The sequence below is a fragment of the Strix uralensis genome, chromosome 12 (genome assembly GCF_047716275.1).
Source record: "Strix uralensis isolate ZFMK-TIS-50842 chromosome 12, bStrUra1, whole genome shotgun sequence".
Taxonomy (NCBI): domain Eukaryota; kingdom Metazoa; phylum Chordata; class Aves; order Strigiformes; family Strigidae; genus Strix; species Strix uralensis.
The window spans coordinates 13,838,384-13,857,076 of NC_133983.1; the positions used below are offsets into that span (position 1 = coordinate 13,838,384).

At 37.6% G+C, this 18,693-nt stretch overlaps 1 protein-coding gene across 2 annotated transcripts in view; it reads right to left on the bottom strand.

The window, feature by feature from the left end:
* Positions 1-18,693, bottom strand: part of PEPD (peptidase D) — a 140,156-nt gene that overhangs the window by 97,409 nt on the left and 24,054 nt on the right. For both annotated transcript variants that reach the window (XM_074881154.1, XM_074881153.1), the window contains 5 exons: positions 17,716-17,763; positions 15,967-16,028; positions 9,175-9,219; positions 2,621-2,696; positions 1,163-1,209 (listed from right to left, as the gene is read on the bottom strand). In XM_074881154.1, the coding sequence (XP_074737255.1) occupies positions 1,163-1,209; positions 2,621-2,696; positions 9,175-9,219; positions 15,967-16,028; positions 17,716-17,763 (278 nt within the window). The remainder of the gene's footprint in view (positions 1-1,162; positions 1,210-2,620; positions 2,697-9,174; positions 9,220-15,966; positions 16,029-17,715; positions 17,764-18,693) is intronic.

The window sequence follows — 18,693 nt, forward strand, 5'->3', positions numbered from 1 at the left end:
TTACTATTGACTTCCAGAGCCAAAATTTCACTATCAGCATGTATAGCATGGGCAGTGAGTAAAATGAATGCAAACACAAGATTCACTAATGAAGTTAACGGGGGAACGTACACCACATCCCTGTTACCTGGTGGTATATGTAACTGCAATTTGAAGCACAGTCAAATTATAGGCATGAGCCAGTAGAGTCTGTAGAAATTTAAAGTGCTTAAATGTAACATTAGTTTTTCCATATTGCTTATGTTCTAAGGGCATTATTTGTCTTTTGAGCTACCTTGAAATCGTGATGACAAATACTGAGGTCACTTATATTTTCCCCTCACTGGGTGCCAAATTAGTCTGCTTACTAACGTTTGAAAAATTGCTGTCAAGAAACAACAGTAACTGAGTAATTTCTGACTGCTATTTTCTACTTCTTCATTATGCAAATACTTTGAAAATGGAAAATACTGTATGCGAGCTAAAAATAAATGGTCTTGGTGATCAAAATCATGCTTTATAACATAGGCTGCTAATGATCTAATGTAAATATTGATTTAAAAGAAGCAGCAATGTTTTCCTTGTATCTAGACACATCACTACTGTATCAGTTAGGAGCAGCCAATCCTTCCTATGTATGCCTGTACAGCATGTTTTCTTCAACGTAAGAGATATATGCTGTATTCTTATCGACTTCTTAACAGCTGTAGTAACATCCATTACATTTGTGAGATGAGCTCCTTGTACTGGCTAAGTACAGGTAATGCCGACTTGCAATTGCAGGCAAAATGTAATTGAACGCAGCCTTTTATAAGGTTCTTAAACACTCATACATGCAGTCTTCTAAGCATAACAAGCATAAGAGCCATGTTTATCCATAAACACCATTTTATTGGATGGCTTCAAAGAATAATAACAGCTATTTCATAAAGTTTCTGTAAATTACTAAAACTCCAGGAAGAGAATTATGCTACACTAAACCATCACCAGAATAAAATCAACCATCATCAAATGCATGTTTGAAACTGATGAAGTATCACCTCAAAATAACAAAATGCTTACAACAGCAATGAGCTCTCAGTCTCAACTGAATCAGTGCTACTGCTTTGCCTCAGCTATTGCTTCTACCCCTACTACAGCGAGACTTTCTCCTTTTTATTACAATTATTGAAAGAACTCTTACCTCTCCATCTCGTATTCTTTCATACCAGCTTTTACTGCCTTCATTACCTGTAAGATACATATTAACATGGGACATTCATAGCAGGAGGGAATCTCATATTTATAAATTTATGATTTATGACTATCTCCAAAGAAACCTATATTACAAAAATATCATCTGTACTTCATTTAAATTTACATCAGTAGATGCATTTTAAAACTACATTAGAAATCAAATTCATTTTAATCTTTATAAATGCCTGCAGTCTCCAGCAATAAAGTAAGTTTAATTGCCAAACTACTATATCCTAATGAAGTGCAGCTCATCAAAATACCAATGCTTAATTCTGAAAGCTCTAGTGAACTTGGCAGCAAGTCCTCTTGTTTTACTTTTATGAAACTCTAGCAAAACACGTGAACTGGAATATACTACAATGGAAGACTCTTTTAAACTTTGCAACCTGAATCAACAGAAAACTACTAGAGTTAACACTGCTTTACAACCCATAATTCTGATTTTTGTTCTCAGATTTGCTGAGAATGTACACCAGTTTTATTCATTTGCCTGTTTCTGTATTATAAAAGTTCTAGGCAGCTGCTCTACAGAACAAATTCTCTCAGATGTGCTAAGATTATTCAAGGATGATGAAGGACCAAGGAGAATGAATGCAAATGACTATCCCTAGACTTTGCAGCTTTACAATATTCACTTTAAAATATTTTTACACTTCACAGTTCAGAAATCTGAGGAACAGGAGCAAAGACCAACAGTCAGTAACCTCAGCTACTTCTACCTAAGCTCCCCCTGGTCATCATTCAGAACTCCTGGCATCACTATATGGAGTACAGGATTGACACCCAAGTTAATTTTGTCATCAGTACCTGTAGAACAATATGATTTCACAGGTACAGTGCTAGGGTCAACCTGAGCAGCCCTGCTTAGAGCCTGGATTTGTCTTTGCCATGCTGCTATGTTAACAGAATAGTATCATGAAACAGTGTACTGGGGACACACCCATCTCTGAGGAGCAAAATAAATAATCCTTGCACTATCCTCCACTGTGCATGGAAACACTCCTTCAGTCTGTCAAGATCTGGAGAGAGTAACCTGCTAGTTAAACTTCAGAGCTGCACATGCTGACATGGGCCAGAAGAATAATCTTCTTGGTCCTTCCTTCTCCATCACTATACAGGTACTTGAGCACACAGGACAAATAGATTGCAAGCAGGTCACCTTCTGCTGAGGCTCCAGCTCTTATCCAAAACCACACTTCATTTCTCACACATCACAAATGCACCAGTGAGTTCAAGGACAATGCAAGGTATATTACTGGGCTGTAATAAGAGGGATATTATCCTCTCATTTCTATCCAGCCTTTCCATTATTTTATTACTAAGCAATTCAGGGTTGCTGGGAACATTTTCTGAGTACCACTGCTACACTAAGAGCAAAAATTATTAACAGTAAAGGATCCATTACCTCTTTATGAGCTTCACTGGAGATTTTATTGGTGTAGCGCAGAACTTCCAACTCCATGTCTGTCTTAATCACACGACTTAAAGAAAAGTAGAACAGATATCAGGTTAGGTTGCAACTTCACAGCTTAAGAATACAAAATAAAAAAACTTCAAAATAATATGCATCACCTGGTAAAATTTGATCAAGTACGCCTCAAGAGCGAGGAGCTACTACAGTATTCATGACAGCAAAGTTTTGTTGGCATTGATTCACCATTAGCAAAACAATCTTACAAAGGGAAGTCACAAGCATTTCAAACAGCCTGCATTATTTTCATACTAATAAACAAGTGGTCCAACCAGCATTTTTTTCAACTCATTCTACAATACAGTAGGAACAAAAGCAATGTATTTCTGCATTTGTCATGGCTCAAACACTACTTCAAATGGAACATTTCTACAAGCATACTTGATTTACTTTTTAAACACATTTGAAACTAGTTTACGTAATGAAATTCCCAGAGTTCCAGAATTTCTATTCAGCACAGTCCTAACTCCCACCTATTTGCAATACCTCAAAAGGTGGGGGTGGGGTGTGTGAAGAAATGCTATTTCTGTTTGGTATTAAAAAAAACAAACAAACATGAAATTCAGAAATCACAGTAGCAGTAATTACAGCCATGATGTCCGTTCTCTTTCACATGCTTCTGGAGGGAGAAAAGCAAACCAAACAAACCCACAAAAAAACCCATTCTGTTCTTCATGCCTTATGAGATACTGAATGTGTGTCTATTTATGAGCCTTGATACTCTGTTCTGAACTCATCTCAAAAATTTACCATTAAACTCTTATCTACTTACACTGCTTTCTACCATGCATTTCAAATAAAAGCAGCTATTTAGTGTGACATGAACAGGGAAGCAGAGATAGTTCCGTACCTTCTATTATAAATCATCTACTTTTTCCGCTGCTACATATACTGATTTCCTACTATTTCTCATGCCCACCTCAAAGGCAGCCATGAAGTACATACTTGCTGTTTACAAAGAACAAAACTACATATATTGAATTGCATGAAAATATTTAAATTGTATTTTCCAGCTCCATTCCAGAGCTTGCAGCAGTTACAAAGTACTGTAACTGTTGTATTTTGAAACTGCCACCAAGACACCCCTTTTTTATTACAACATGCTCTTACTCACACTGCTGTAGAAACCATTTACTGTATTTCTGCTCCTGTAGTTTGTTTTAGTGAATCCAGAAACAGGTTTCTCAGCCATCAGCACCTCTGATGTGTGATAAGAGCATTTCCCACATTGCTATGCGGCACAGCCACTCCCCTTCAAACACAACTTCTCTGGGAAGAGTAAAGGGACCTTTGTAAAAATGCTGCTATCAATCAAAATGCTCTTACAAACAGAAACACAGTAGAGGGGAATGGATTGACATTCTTAGTCAATTGGAATATGACACAAAATAATCATTATGCACATTGAGAATGAGAAGTACGAGGTTTTAAAATGCACACTGATGGGAAAAAAATTACACTGGGATGGTATAATCTGCTCACCATGGGTGAGGAAACAAACTTCTGCTTCTGCCTTTCAGCCAAGACATAAAGAACAGTAACTCAAACATATTCATGTTAGAATGAGGTGGCAAAGGCTTATAGATTTATTTTTTTTTTTAAATCCTGTTCTCCGGCAGATAGCATGTGCTAGAAGGATAATTTAATACTTGTTTGATGTGCTTTTATATTATTTTCAATATACAGTACATATCCCTGATCCGCAAGTGCCTGAAAAATAGGTTGTTTCATAATTCAATTGTCTAATCTCTTTACAGGGATCTACTAGTAATACAAGTTAGTAACTGCTCAATGGCAAACGCAAACAGTATTAGAACCTATTTTACTTGACTAGGTCATAAGGTGTCAGGGTCAAGGTATTTATTTTAGATCATAACTTCTCAGGTATCTTTTTGCATATATGAATTCATGCTCAGTTTCAGACAGACTTTTTATGCAATGCACCACCTTCATTTACACAAGGTTAAGAGCTGAAACATTTTACAGAAAATGTTTAGTCATTCTGAGACCAACAAAACCCACTACCCAACCATTAGTAGGGAAGAGAGGGGGTATGTACAATTGTGCAGGCAACACAATCAACTTCACCCTTCACTAGATACTGAGAAGAAAAAGTCACTGGGCTCCTATGCTGTCTGCAGTGGTACTGTTGGGAGTTCCCACAAGCATATCTGGGTAGCAGAAGGGAATGTATTTCACCACTTTCTCACTGTTTTGATGGCATAGAAAGCAACACTCTCCTGAGACAGGTTTAAAGTGCTGCTAGTCAAGCACTGTGGTTAGCACTGTAGGGCAATTGGGCAGGTGATGAGTGGTCCACAGTTCTCATGTTTTCCCCCCATTTTCAAGACAGGCTAGGAAGAAAGTCCCACCTTTGGTCACAAATGTGAACTTCAACGTTCTATTAAAAACAGCTCTTGGACCAGTTACACACTCTGCATACATTCATTCACATTTTAATGGGAATAAATAATTTCCATTATTAGCTTCAGCTAATGCAATTGCAAAAATGTACAGATTCAGCGTGTGATGCAGTTCTCAGATTCACAGGGGAGCCATTCAATGCAATCAAGTCTCCTGTTGTCAGGACTGACCTATAACTTTTAACTCCTTTTTTTTTTTTTCTTTCTCCATTTTACCTGTGTAAAAACATTTCTTCTTCCTCACTCTCCTCTTTTACATACATTGTGTGCTTTTATTTGTACTTGCCACATAAGCAGGTGGTCTTTTCATGCACGTCAATCATCCAACAGAAGAGAGAAGCTCTAATACAAACAAGTATCTTTTCAGTCCTGAAATTAAGTCTGGGCATTTTAAGTGGCTGGATACCAAATTTCATGCACAACCTACTTTCCATTATCAAGTGGTCAAGACCATACAGAATTTGAGGCTGAAACTTGCATAAGTCAGCTACGTAATTTTCCTAAACCAGCGCTTTCCTCAAAGATACACAAATGTTTGCTTCATTATGTGCATTCACCATTCCTGATCATACCGCCAGTAGTATCTGTTCCCAGTTATCAGCTCAGTGTTTATTAACTCTCTTGTTTTGTTGTTTTCAGCACTTGTGCAACCTTAATGGCTGCTTTCTGTGACATGCCCGGAAAACGTCTGAGTATGTCCACTCCTCCTTATCCTTCTGGAAACACTACATTTACAGACCACCTAGTAAGTACAGATGCTGCCCACACAGACAGACTTCAGTCCTGCCTCGTCTTCACCCTTTTTCAACTCTGCTGTTACCTTTCCACATTTTATTTATAGCAATTTCTCTACCATAGTTGATATATTTATGCTCTTCTGCAAGCTTTTGCATAAAAACTTGCTAACTGAATTAGCATCAAAGGAGTGAATATAGTAATGCGCATATGCAAAGGAGAAGCATTACAGTTCAATTCTGAAAGACAGTTGCGTGAACAGGAGTTCATCTTGAAACGGTTCAAAAAGATGTTAAGAGATTTACAGCACAAATAAAAAAGCCCTCTGAAAACACAAAAAGCGTATGCCCAGCTTTAAGACATTAATATACAGATCACTTTCCCAAAGAAACAATTATAGCTTTCCATCAAAGTAATGCAAAATACCGACTATATGAAATCTTCCACACATAACTATCAAATCCCACTTTCATTGAGGTTAGAGGAAAACACAGTATATACAGGCACAAAATGAGCTGTACATTGCTAAATGTTTATTTTCTAGCACCACCACAATTATGGTAGACAAACACTGGTATAGTAAAGTAACAAAAGGCCATTTTGCTAAGTGCTAGCATAGAAAAAATTCTTTTCAAAACAGTGAAATCAATACTTAGCATATACATTCAGTATCAAATTTGAAATGGGAGCCCTAAAATTTAAAATGAAAGTGTTTAAATATGTTTGGAAACACATTCACTCAATTAAAAAAAAAAAGTGAAAACAACTTTTGCAAACTGCTGAAATCCAGTCTAAGGTCAAATTCTTTCACATTTTATCCTTAAGTTTCACATCAGGTAAGAAAATGTTGGGATCTTGAAAAAGGATGAGTAAGTAAGGGAGGCAACAGATCTGTAATCACAAACACTTTTACCCTTTGCCTGTACTGAACCATTTTCTCTGCATTTTATTAGAAGACTGTACAATACTAGATTTGCCTTTTGTAGCTCGTGGTTCTCCTCAGCTGGTTCAGAAAGCATAGCTATTTCACCTCTTCCTGGCAGGTTTGACAGTATGGTATAGATTAGAGTTTTTCTGACAAGTATGTAAAACAGAGTAGTTCAGAGCTTGCTGAATTTGAAATTATATGCATCCATGCAAGCATACGATTCAAATGAAACAATTTCCCATCCTAGAATATAACACAAAAAAAATTCATCTTCCTAGAAGAAAAATATTCTTAATTCTAAAAATATTACTGCTTTATAAAGAATGTTTCTTGGGCAATAACTTGACATTCCAAGGAAATTCCTACTTTAGGACGTTTTAATACACATAGCCTGTCATTCACATATTGATTTCACCAGACACTTCAATCCTAACAACGGTCTTTAACATACTCCTGACTTAAAATGAAAGCCACCAAACTCGATAAAACCTTTTAAAACACTTTTGAATGCAAATCTGAACTTTGGCTTCACTTAGAATTCTCCTTCCTTGAAAGCCAGATGGAGGGAAGGTGCATACCAAGCATCTCTCGCCCGTGAGATTGCAGGGAGGACAAAATCAGAATTCCAGGCTGGCACTCACAATTCACAGAAGAGATTCTCTCTACACCAAAATGAACAGCTCCAACCACTGCCTTTCTACTGCCTCAATGCTCCATCTATCTCAGTACAACCTCAGGGCATAGACCTCATGTTTGTCCATCCCTGAGCTTCCTAAAGAAGATTTAACTGCCTATTAACCCAAACCACAGAGGAGAAAAGCTTATCAGGTGACACCTTGGTAAGGTGAATGGAACCAGAATGGAAGTTAACTTGGGAACAAGCTTGTAGCCCTAATCCAAAGCCTTCTGCAGCTGAAACTGTCATGCTGTATCTACAGATCAACCCTTGGAAGTTAGACCAGGCCCTCTTGAGGTCCCTTTTCTTGCCCCTTGTCTTTCTCTGCTAATAAGAGTACAAAAAGGCAGGCAAACAAGAGGAGTACAAAAATGACACTGTCATGTTAAAGATGTAGCTCTCTTCCTCTGCTCCTCAAACAGCATGTCAGGTCACTCGGAAAATCTTCCTCTGGCTACTGGGTACATGATAATGAAGTGTCAGAAGCTGAAAGTTCCCAACGTCTTAAACAACAGAAAAACCCCATGCCCTACACCAAACCAACCAACCAGAACTCAGGAGCAGCCACCTCTGCAGGAAAATAAGACTTTATGAAGAACTTCTAACTTGACTTTTCTATTATTTCTGTAAGCAATCTCCAGGTCCATCCATGACTCAGTGGTGCAACAATGTCTAAGCAGTTTCCCTTCTTCCCATTTTGCTTTTACAACCTTTTTGTCATGCCAAGCAATGAAAACGGCTGTAACAACAGAAACGTGACCCATTAAAAGTTCTACACGTGCTGAAATCACATTGATCTTCAAAAAACATCTCCACAGTTTTCAAGCTGGCAATTAGATGTAGATGAAAACAGTAGAATGTTCTCAGCATATGTGCTAATAATAAACACTAAAAATAATAGTATGCAGTAGCACATAATACAATAAGCTACAACAGTGGTAGTCAGAGTGTACACTTTTCTCTTTGTATTTTAAGATTTTGAGCTTATCTGTCTTAACTAAGGATTTGCTTCATTTCTAGATTAATACACTGAAAAAGCTTAGATAATTCATGAACAAAAATCCACTACATTGTTTCTTCAGTTAATTTCCTAAATGGAAAACTAGAAAGCCCTAGTTATGAAGCAATCCTGAGGACAAAGTCAGCAATGCTGACCAGAAGAGGAAAACTGGCAAAATGCAGTAGCTTTGCAAGCTACTAATGCACTTAGTCACGCTCTCTAATTTTGTCTATTCTAGATAGGCTACAGCAGAATTCCCCTAGAATTACAAAGTATAGTTACATGAATAATAATTCAACAAAATTAATGCTGTTAAAATAAATCCTAGAGAAGTAATAACACCTTATTAAATATCACCTGTTCAGACACAGTTTTCATCTACCTTTGATTTTCATTGCTAGAATATGAATTATCCTCAGTTCTTTTCCTATCCATACAAATTCACATTTACACAAATGTGACTTAACTCCTAACACATTTTATAAAAATGTATATCCAGACACAATGCTTAAGAAAAGCTACATAAATTCTTCGCTTTTCAATGCTGTTAACTAGCCCTGTTTTTACTTTTGTACATTATTTCCACCCTGTAACGTGAAACCAGCTTAAAATTAGAACTGCTATAGAGAAGTAGGAGGCTTCTGCTGAGGGAATCTCTCTGAAGCAGCGGTACAGATCACAAGCACGTTCAACAGTACTCAAAGAGAAGTATTTTATGCTACTCACCATTCTGCAATTTCAGGATGAAGGATTTTGTTGTTCACATTAAATCTATAAAAAAATCAAAATATACAAATATTAAAAAACAGCCAGACACACAAGAGCAGGTACTACATATTTACTTTTTTTTTTCCCCAAACTGTGTCTTCTCTGAGGATGTGACAACCTCTGAATTCCAACACAATATTTGCTTTCACTATACATCAGTATAGATCCCAGTGAGGAGAATGCATGCACTCATCTTAAACGTGCAAAGTATTTAATTTTGAAATACATGCGACTAAACCAGATACGTAATTTTAAGAATGTGGAGAAACTAGAGTAACAGCATGTTCAAGACATGTTTATTAAACTTCTTTTGACAAAGATAAAATGTTATCAATTCACTGTTACAAGTGTGGGTTGCAGGAGATGGACCTCCAGAGGTCCCTTCCAAATTGTTCTGTGATTTTAACTTTGCTCCTCAAACACCCTTCAATGAAATTAAACACAGTGAATTGCTAATTTCAGCCTTTGCTTTACGCCTTCCCATTTTTATGTGCACTGAATGTGACATGTGATAAACAAGCTTGCTTAGAGGACTTTGAAAAGGAAAACAACCTCTCTTTGTCTTTTCTGATCTACAGAAGCAAAGCAAAAGCTTACATCTCACCTTGGCTTCAAACACTTAACCATTTTTGTGTTTATTTTCTACATTAGCAATTCATGTATTCTTGGAACTATTTTGGGGCTCTCTAAACAACAACTCTAAACAATAACATTACAGTGACCAATAGAGTAAGAAGCTGAGTAACTAAGTGGAACACAAATGGATTTTCAAGCATTGTTCAAGGGGTTTTTTGCTTACAATTTCAATGCCTAAGGAGTGTTCTGCATCAAAGATATTTTTGTCTGACTCAGGACTGTTGGCTCTTCAGTTAGGGCATTTAAGAGAATTAAAATGCTCCAAGGGTCCCAACAGATCTTCAGAAGGATGTTATAAGGCAACAATTCATTTTCCCACATTTTTGGAGGAAATATTAAGTCTATTCCAGGTCATTAACCATTCTTTATACCTCAGAAGGGACCAACTAAAGCACAAATCCAATTAAAAAAATTATTTAGAAGTAACTTCTAATTGTACCAGGGTCTTCCTGCATCCTCAGATAGCAGAAAAAAACCCTATGTTTCTCTTTATCAAAACCATATACTCATAAGCTTAAAAAATCCTAACAAGGTGAAGGTTAATAGCTTTGTGTTCCTACTCCAAGATAGAAAACAACTTATCACAACATTGAACAAGGACAAGCTGTATGGTATTCAGTATTATGGGTATTAATTAGAAACCACTGGAAAAGCAACACAATACAAAAAGCCACAAGTCATAGAACAATGCATCACTATAGAATAAAGTTGGTCACTCGGAAACAAGGAAGTCTCGTAAAACCAGAGAAAAATGGCACTTTCTCAATCTAATTACTACCACCCCAACAGCTATTACCTATGTACACCAATGCAGAAATATACAAATGATACAGCAGAATCAATCTAAAAATTCTGAAAAACCAAAAGCCTGAGCTCCCTGTTTGGCTGGAAAGCATACCAACTGACACCACCACAGAAAACCAAGACACAGAAGAATTAAGCTGCAGCTGCAACAACAGACACAAGGACTTTCAATAATCGTCATCAGTATGTCAGACAGAAAACAGATCAATGAAGGCAAGTGTAAGCAGACACTGCAGAAAGCTCCAACACCAGTTCTATGCTAATAAGACAAGTATAAACTATGGTTATTATGAAGTAACAAAAGAAAATAAAGGGCAGGGAAGGGCAGGTACAGAAGGCAGCCGACTTAAGACTCTGGAAATTCACATCTCTCCTCTCAAGAACCTGACAAGCTCACTTTAACCACAAGCATAAACAGATGAAACCAAAAGCAAATCAAATGAGCCAAACATGAACCTCACAAGACAGGATTGTCTCTCATCTTAGCATTAAAAAAAAAAAGGGAGGGAAAATATTGTACAGGGGCGTAGGCTTATAATAGCTCAAATAACGCTCTTTTAGAAAAACAATACTATCCGCGAGATGTACCATCTCTGTTGCAGTCCCTGAATTTGCCTTTCCTGGCCCTAAAGGCTCTTCTTGAACTGTCTCTGTGCTGTCAGAAATGCAAGTCTTTCTTACTGGCTGGGACCACCTACTATGTGTCAGGTCCTCAAAATTCTAGTTGCTGTTAATTGGGAAGCTAATTAAAACCACAGAAAGGCAGTAGGATTGAAACAAGAGGGTGCTGGAGGATGGCAAAGAGGCAAGAGGTCATCAGCTAAATGACAGTTTTATCTCTCACCTGAAAGACAGGCTTTCTGATACAATGTCAAGTATAAAACAAGATCTTAGACCTCCAGAACACAGCATCAACTCAGATTTGGAAGAGAATCTGATCTATTGTATGCAGCTTTTTCAAGGAAGCCAACAATTAAGGATTGAACTGTCTCAACTCTGCTTAGCTCATGATAGCTGTGGGTCCTGTGCAAGTGGCTGGAGGGCCACCTGTTTATCATTGCTAGACTTATAAAGCTAATGACTCAAATTATGCTTCATTTTAGTCACCAACAAGGTAACTAAAAACCAAATCTTAAGTTACTGGTTAAATAACAAGCTCAAGGGGAAGAGCTTGTCATCACCATCAGGAGTACAAAAATGGTGTGTAATTCACATAATTTGTGCACATACATGACCTACCTAAAATCACCCTATCTTGTCCTCCCAGCAAAGTTTTGATCCTGCTAGGCAATAAACAACTTTTAAAAAACATGTACTGCCCTAATGATAAGAGGATCATATAGAGCAATCCAATTCTACATTTGCCTGCAATTTGCAAATTGACAATACATAGATGATGAGATACGTGGTCTTGAGGAAGAAAACAAATTGGTATTTTGCTACAGTTGCCATCTGTAACATATTAATGCTCCCATTTAATCAACACAGAACTAAGAAATACTACACTGAAAGGCATGTTCAAATTGATTTCATACTCAGTTGTCCTTTAACATGCAAGACAATTTCATTAGTTTAAAAAAAAAAGCTAGAAATCTACACCTCCTGTATAATAACGTTGCACAATGAGACCCTTTTTTTGTCAGTTTAACGAATACATATGGTGATAAAAATCTAAAACATATTGACACACAATGTTAGAATCTTCTACTCTTCTTCAACACAGAGAGTCTGTCTCCTAATGATTGATATTGCTACACAATAGGGAAGAGGCCATTTAGATGGTCTTCATTGTCATAGAGAAAAGGAATTCACTGAAAAACTTTAAACGTTAGGTACAATTGCTTGAACTGTCCATCCTTTACATCAATCGATTGTGAGGATGAAAAAAACTCACAAGACAGCAAGCAAAGATTTATTCAACAGTGTTTTAAAGTGAATGACACAATACTGTTTATCCATACAGGTTCAAAATCCATTTTCTGTATGGTGAGTTACATCATCTCAAAGCATTTTTACAAGTGCTACATAACCGCCACATGATTAGATTTAAAAAATTCCTGCACATCCTTCAGTCTGAAAAATAGGTCCATGAATTAGAAAAAAAAACCAAAATGGAACTAGCCTTTATCAGCAAGCAGAAAGATGTATTTCTAGAAAACAATGCATTTAGAACTGTTTTAGAAATCTGCCTTCTACAGGTAGGCCATCTGAAGCAGGTGAAAGCAAGTCACTTCTGTTGGATTTGTAACAGCTGTACACAAAGCTGACCTGAGGGGAGTCACCAGGAGCAACATTAGTAAATGCGCCAGGTCTCCTGCCTTAAGTCCCCATCCAGAATGCTCCCTCCACTGAACCATGGTACTACCCACCGCTGAGCAGGGCGACTTCACGAGTACCACCATTCTCCATTTTACAGACTGCAGCGACGTACAAGCTTTTTTTAGTACAACATACTTTGCTATATGAGAGAGCTATACATAAACTAATGAAAACCATGATATAATTCACTATTATGGGCTGTATTATAAGCATAAAAATCAAGTTTGATCATTGCTAGCAGGACAAAAATAACTTAGGGGTGATCTTCAGGGTGAGCATAGAAATAACCTATGACCACAGTAGTCATTTTGTCTCAAATGACTATTTATTACAGTGGAAAAATTAATCAAATAGTTTAGGTAATTATGTTCCAGAAGAAGTTCAAAAGGTTCAAAAAGTAAGGCAGGGAAGCAACATCATTAGGGCAAGAAAAAGGCAGCTTGTGACAGGAGCAGATGAACAGCCTGCAAAGAGAGCAAGATTCAGCTTTTTCAGGAAATGATACATTATTTCTATTATTATCCATTGCAAAAAAAAAAAAAACACAAAACAAACGACCAAATGCACCGGGGCACAGTCAGTCTAGGAGAAAAAAGACAAATGGGAGCAGGAGGAACACAGAAGTGCCTTAGCTAGCAAATACATCTTGGCCAGGTAGCCAGAAAATAGAAATAAACAAGAACCCAGGAATAAAATACAGCATCATAGCTAGGGCAGAGCCTGGCTGAGCGGAGGACAGAGTGCGCCAACAAGGTGTAGTCATGGGCAGATGGGAGAGAGTGCAGTTTGAAGGAACACATTGCTTGGTATAAACCCCACGGTTTTAGTCCTCTTGGAAGAATTAATACATCCAAAATAAATGCATTTCTATAAAGGAAACATTTGATACAGGAGAGGCAGAGAAGCAGGAAAGCAGGAATGCTGAAATTGGTTTGTGTTGAAATTGGTCTGTGTCGAAAACAAATATAAAATGTATTGATTTATATCTGCAGTTACAAAAATCTGAGGAGAGCTGAGTTTAAGAGGAAGCTCATCCCCTCCTCCACACCCTCCATTAGCAGCGTCCACTCTCTGCATGCCTACCGCTGGCACACAGACCAAGAACACTCGTATGAGAGACATGACAGCCCCAAGAAGACAGAAGCAGGAGTCAGGGAGATCAAGGGAAGGCTGGAGTGACAACTGGTTTGAGGGCACGGTATCTGTCAGAAGAGGGGATCAGATCTTCAGCACATCCAACAACAAAATCAATGTGTGCTCTTCCATGCTGCAAGAATGGGAGGGGAAGACACCAACCAGATCTGTCAAAGGCAGCAAAATCAACAACTTGGTGCCTAGAGGTGTAGAGGGATGAGCATATACCAGATCTCAAAAGAGAAGTATCAGCTGAATAGCTGGAAATCGCCCCTAAAGAATGGAGAAGCACTCCTCCCAGAGCACACCAACAGCATGTTTACCACAAACCAGAAAGCCAGAGATAAAATATCATTAATCCCTTTAAGTGTTGCAGGAGACCTGCTATTAAAATCTCAAATCAAGTGCTAAATGGAGTGGCTTCCTAACAACGTTGACTAATAACAGAATGTGTTACTAATTAAACTCTAGTGTTTAGTGAAATTCAGGGGGAAAAGGGCTTTTTGGTACTTCAAATAGACCTTTGTACATCATTCCCATAAAGAATTATCGTTGGAGTTAATAACTGTTTATATTTCATGTGGAACTGTCTCAGATAAAACTGGAGGTATTGCTCCACAGAGATTTTGGAGTCCACCTGTACCTGGAAAGCATAAGATAACTGAGTATCTACTTGGTCAAAGCAACAGAACATCATACTGCTGTAACAGCAGAAAAGACACCAAATATTCCTTATAAATGGCTTGCTTATATTCTGGAATAGTTTATATTTAACTTATCGTGCAGCAAAAGATGTCTAAATGTCTGCCACCTTGGTCCCCAATAAGTTTCCATTTAGGTTGCAGAGGAAAGAACAAAGTAATTACAGAATCAGATTCCAGATTTCAGTTCACATGACACAGAGAAAAGATGATCCCAGCAGAAAGCATGCTCTTGGACTATACAAATGAGTGAGTGCCCAGACTGAAAGCAAATTCTGTGCATTACGATCTTCACTGCAGAATTAATATGCTTGCGTCAGAGGAGGATGGAGAAAAATACAGCGGGGTGACTGGGAGTCAAGGATCATAAAAAAAAAGGCCACCTAGTCAACATCTCAGCATGAGTGTTTATTTTAACAGGCTTTTTAATGGGGGGGAGGGTGTTTCTTTTTTGCCATACACTTGAGCTAAAATGGAACATTATCTCATTTTAGGATACATAAAAGAGTAGACAGTTGTATTTCATTCAAAATTGAGGTCATCATCCTCACATCCCAGAGCAGGCTGTGATATATTTTTATTTACTGCCTTTTTAAAATACTTCATGCAGGAAAACATCTTCATCCCACTAGTAGCCAAACTTCATAAAAAGACAACATCAAGGGACACTAAAAGATCACATCTAGGCAGAAAAGTGATCTTTTGTTTTACTCCTGTAATGCGACATCTTTTCAGAAGATTGTGCACACCAGAATCCCTAGTATCTACCTTAATACTGTACCAGGAAGTCACTAAGAAAAAGAAGCTACTCTTAAAGATTAATTTTTCTGAAATCTGAAAACCAAATATTCCAATCCCAAAAGTGGAAATGGCAGTAAGGGGATAGATCTGTTTGGTTTTAGATACTTAAAGCAAACACAGAGAAAGAGAAACATTGGATGAACTTAAGTGCCAAAGAGATTTCAAAAAAACCCACCGCTGTATTTCAAGTCATTAGAAACATGTCAAACATTTTATTTCCAAAGAAATATCGATACATTTGATCTGCCATTCAACATCTTGTCATTAAGAAAAAACATCTTTTAATGTGAAATATAAAACTAATTCAACATAACCATGCAACAATTCATGTATAAAAAAAGCCTTGTCCACTTACTGGCTGATTCCCTCAAATGAAGCTTCTTTGGAGACACTTCCGCTATCAGTATTAACACCACGCTGGAAGGGAAAAGATTAAAAGGACCATGATTCTGGACCAAACACAAGTATTTAAAATTTAAATCATGAGGAGAACCTGATTTCAGTAAGTTTTTAGGGAAACTTATACATAAGTTTACTTGCATCACTATAAATAAAAAACCCCAGACTGTGTTTGTTCAAATGCAGACCAATATAAGACATCATCAGCTTCATAGGAGACCAGCATAGAACTCAGGTTAGGATGTGCTTCTTAGGAAAATGGCAAGCTTTCATTTCTAATTCCGTTATGTCTTGAGAGGGAGCTAGGAGACCTATATATTAATAAAGGACAAGAGAATAATAAATGGGCAAGGTTTCTTCTAAAGTAATTTAATTTCAAAATAAATTATTATGCACTGCCTTGGCAATGCTTACTATTTAAATTTGCATGCTGCTCCCCTACAGCTTTCCATTCAAGCAAGCAGCATAAGCAAGAGTATTTTGGCTGCTACACAGCAGATGAACACTTCTGACATGTGCCTGGGAAACCCTGTGGAGCAGCGTTACAGTTCTGTACCTGAAATGAGACCACAGGAGGAGAGGACCAAGTTTCCATTCAGCCAGCAGAAAGAGCAGTGCTCTTCCCTTCTCTCTCTATTTCTTCATGGCAGTGGTAGGAATGTGAAAGTATCACAGCTCCATTCCCTCAGCCAAAAATTAATGAAAATTCCTGATTACAACAGAATGTCACAGAGTGACAACTACTCAACAACACTATGTGCAGAAATGCACAGTAAGCACAAAATGGTCAAATATTCCCTTTCCCACTCATTTCTCTTAAAGACCATGAAAGAAAACTATAGGGTCATCTTTTATATGTGCATGTGTGTGTGTCTATACAAATATAAGTGGAAGAAAGACTGAAAACCATTTAAGGGCCTCTGTTCTTAATGGATAGAGAAATCAGATCTCATGCTATGTAACTGCTTAAGGAGGGATCTTTTCTTAAGACTTCTGTCTGCCAACTGTCACAGGAAAACAAGAAATCCAGGAGCTGCCACTGCATTTGCTGTAAGGGAAAGCTCGGAGTCAGCAAATAATTTCTTATATAGATTGGAGACAAGAAATCAGATGCTTTTAATGGTGAAAAGTTTACAAAACATCTGTCAAGGAAAGCAGCTGGGGGAGAGGTGACTGGGAAGAAGAAACTTGCAGGCTTTACCTCCACTCATTCATCCTTCTTCTGGAGAAATAAGCAAGCGCCATTCAAAATACTTGGCAGGCATTTGATAGCACTCCCTCCTCCCAGAATTTGTTCTTACCAGCCCACTCTGTGCAGAAAAAGTATTCCCTGAATCCCTGTGGGACTCCCACAGAAAGGCCCAAACATTCTCAGGACATGACCAGAGAAGCGTAAGAAAAAAAGGAGTTTGGAGTCATTGTACACAGGCTGGAGGATAGCATGGTCGACATTAGATAGGCTTGTCATATTTTACCAGAAAACAGGTAAAGCTTTTAGCAGAGAGAATACAGACTGGAAAGCCAGAGGTTACAAATCTTGAGATCATAGAGGGGCCAGCAGACTAGATGACTATACACAGATGGCCTCAGATTTGCCTAAGATAGGGAGGAAAAGATGGGGAATGACAGTTCAAAGAAATGCTGAATAAACTGATCTCCTTATTGATGAAAATGAGTAGTTATTATTCAGAAAAATATGACTCACCAAAGTAAGGAGCACAGCAGGTTTCTTCGAAGCCAAGACACTGGATATCTAAAAAGAAGTTTTAGATTGCTATTATTTTTCTTTATTTCTTCCTCATAATCACATTGATACCAATTTCATCAACGTTTGCTGTATACAAAGTAAACAAGCTGCAAAGACAAAAACACTCCGATATCTTTCAGATATTGTAGTATTACCTGAGACATGCAACAAGAGTCAGTAGATCACAAAACGTTTAGACAGAAATGAAGTCCTTAAGCTGATGGTGTCTTTTAAAGACATAAATACCAACTATCACTTAAGATTAAGTCTATGATCATCACTTGGAAGACAGCGGAAATATGAGCCAAAAAAACATGATGTCACACATAAATAAGGAACAACAGGGTACTCTATCCTCAATGCACTACTGCATATAAAACACACATGCATTAATATTATTATGTTACAATGTAATAAATACTTAGTAATGAAGATTTACTGTTATTCTCACTGGGTCATCTTTTACTGACTAACACTTCTATTAGGCTCCTTCAGTATCTTTCAAACATTTACAAACTGAGAACAAAATCATTGGGCTTATAGACAACTGGGCTTTCAGAGTAGCTGCAGAAAGGTGGGCGCTGAATTACACATTTCTTGAGGCGATGAACAGATGACATAATTCCATGGAGCACAGTTCTACCAACTTTAAACCAGCTTAATAGCACACTAATAATATTAACAAAAGAAAGCATATGGCAGTGAGGTTTAAAAATACCAATTCCCAATTTTATCTTTTTTTTTTGCTCCCCATGAAATATCAGGATTACACACTTGAACAGGTTGGTCACCTGTTGACCTAAAACTATTCTGTAAATAAGGCCCCTAGTGTCCCGATGGTGGAAAACCAATTCCTTGGGAAACCAGGCAAAAGTTACAGAAAGAACCTTTGAAAATTGAACAGTTTCACTGCAAGCTTCAACAGCTTCTAACTTC